The sequence below is a fragment of the Pteropus vampyrus genome, unplaced genomic scaffold (assembly GCF_000151845.1).
Source record: "Pteropus vampyrus isolate Shadow unplaced genomic scaffold, Pvam_2.0 Scaffold4865, whole genome shotgun sequence".
In the NCBI taxonomy this organism is placed as follows: Eukaryota; Metazoa; Chordata; class Mammalia; order Chiroptera; family Pteropodidae; genus Pteropus; species Pteropus vampyrus.
In genome coordinates this window covers 1-1,835 of record NW_011893646.1, presented here as the reverse complement: position 1 = coordinate 1,835, position 1,835 = coordinate 1, and the positions used below count along the sequence as shown (strand labels likewise).

The 1,835-nt window shown below is 62.1% G+C and overlaps 1 protein-coding gene across 1 annotated transcript in view; it reads right to left on the bottom strand.

The window, feature by feature from the left end:
- LOC105310505 (calsyntenin-1-like) overlaps positions 1-1,814 on the bottom strand; it is a 2,066-nt gene extending 252 nt beyond the window's left edge. The window contains exons 1-3 of the mRNA XM_011386681.2: positions 1,592-1,814; positions 1,053-1,198; positions 6-82 (exon numbers count right to left, since the gene is read on the bottom strand). Coding sequence (XP_011384983.1) covers positions 6-82; positions 1,053-1,198; positions 1,592-1,604 — 236 coding nt within the window. The 5' untranslated portion in view covers positions 1,605-1,814. The remainder of the gene's footprint in view (positions 1-5; positions 83-1,052; positions 1,199-1,591) is intronic.
- Positions 1,815-1,835: the final 21 nt, after the last annotated feature.

The following is a 1,835-nucleotide window of genomic DNA, read 5'->3' as shown; positions in this document are numbered from 1 at the left end:
GATGCTCAGGGTGTACGAACTGTGGCTGTGCGGCCATGTGGCTGGCGTGCTCCACGGGGCTGGCCGTGTGGATCACGTTCACCTGCAGCAGAAACACAATGGCAGCCGGAACGTGTCTGGGATGGACACACGGTTCAGGACCCGACGTGCTGCCCCAAGCGCGCCCTGGATCGGGGCTGGTGAGCGGACAAGCGGAGTGAGCACTTAGAAACCACTGCGACAGCCTGACGCCGCCACACGTCCGAGGGTCGTGTCTCTGTTCTAATTCGTTTTTATCGTATTTTATAAAAGGACCCGTCCACGGTACGCTGGAAACACACAATGCCGCCACCGGTCCTCCACCTCGTCGCTGGAGCAGACCGGCACAGGCCGTTCCCTCCCTTCCCCAAAGCCACAGCCACGCGGAAGAGCACAAAGTGACCATTTCTTTCCTTTAAGACTGTCACCCTTTGGCTCAGATAAAACACTCGTCAGTTCTGCTGGGAAGTCACAGTGCAGACATCTGATTGCTTTGGGTCCCTGTCCCCAGATCACAGGAATCGAGTGATAACGGAGCTGCGACGCAGGCCCCTGAAGATTTCAGAGGAGGACGGGTGCCCTCCGGCCACTATGGCCCGAGTCACCACCACTGGGCTCGGCAGACGGCAGCCCGGCCTGGGGCTGCCCCACATCGGTGGCCCTCACCTGGGGCAAAGGTTCACCCACAGCGGGGCCGCTGTCTACAACTACAAACAGCCTCCGCCTCCCCGGCCACCACTTTCTCTAATGTGCTGTCCAACCTCAAGAAACTACCTTAGCCCTGTCCCTCAGTCTGCACCACCTCCGATCCCAGTGTCCCTCAGGCCCTTGGGCTGAGGCAGCCTGTCAAAGGGGACCGCCGCACGGCACCCCGCCTGTCCACGTGTCACCTGCCCCCGACCTGCACAGGTCTGATTCACCGCAGGCCCCTGGGACGAACCTGAATAGCTGCCACCACAAATGCCCTAAAAATCGGTGCTTCCAAACATCAGGGCCGCGCACGGGGACTTTCTCCACGGAAGCTCCGCACTCACCTCCACCTGAAATTCATTGCTGATGTAGCGTCCATTCAGCTCCGAGCAGACGAGCTTGAACTTCCGGTCAAGCAAGGACCTGGAGTGCCAGTTCCGATAGCGCAGGAGGTGCAAGACCTCCTCGTAGCTGGCCATGGTGTCCACACCTGCGGGTGGACGTGAGAAGATGGCCTGGTGGTGGAGGCCGGGAGCAGGGGCAGGGCCGGGACCAGGGCCAAGGCAGGCTGCAGAGAGGCTTCTGGGTCGCCTGAGCGAGCCCGCCACACGTTCTGGCTCTCCCACCACAGTGACAAGTGCAAAGTGTGCGGGGGCGCGGGGGGGTCTTCCCTCTCGGGCTGTGTTGCCACGTGCCTGACTTCTACCTCTCGTAAGGGCCGGACACAGGGCAGGGCCTGCACGTCCTCGTCCTGCCTGGGAGGACGCGTGTAGCTGGCACTGACCCCGGTTAGCAGCCCAACTCCCATCTCCTCCACGACACTGAGTTCCAGATGCGGGGTAAGGCTCGGCGCCCCCAGACTGACGGGCCCCACTCCTCTCACCTGTGAATGTCATGCCCAGGCCAGAGCTGCTCGCCTCGATGCCACTGTGCTGCAGACGAGCCGCGTCCACCTCCAGGCTCTCCCACTCCGGGTTCAGCTCCTCCCCCTCCACTGTGACCTCGCAGGTGTCCAGGTCGTGCACGACCTCCTCAGACACCAGGGACTCTTGAACTGCGAAAACAGCCCACCCAGAAATAGCAGAGGCCGCGGAGCCCAAAGAGGCTCGTCACACTGACAGCCTGCC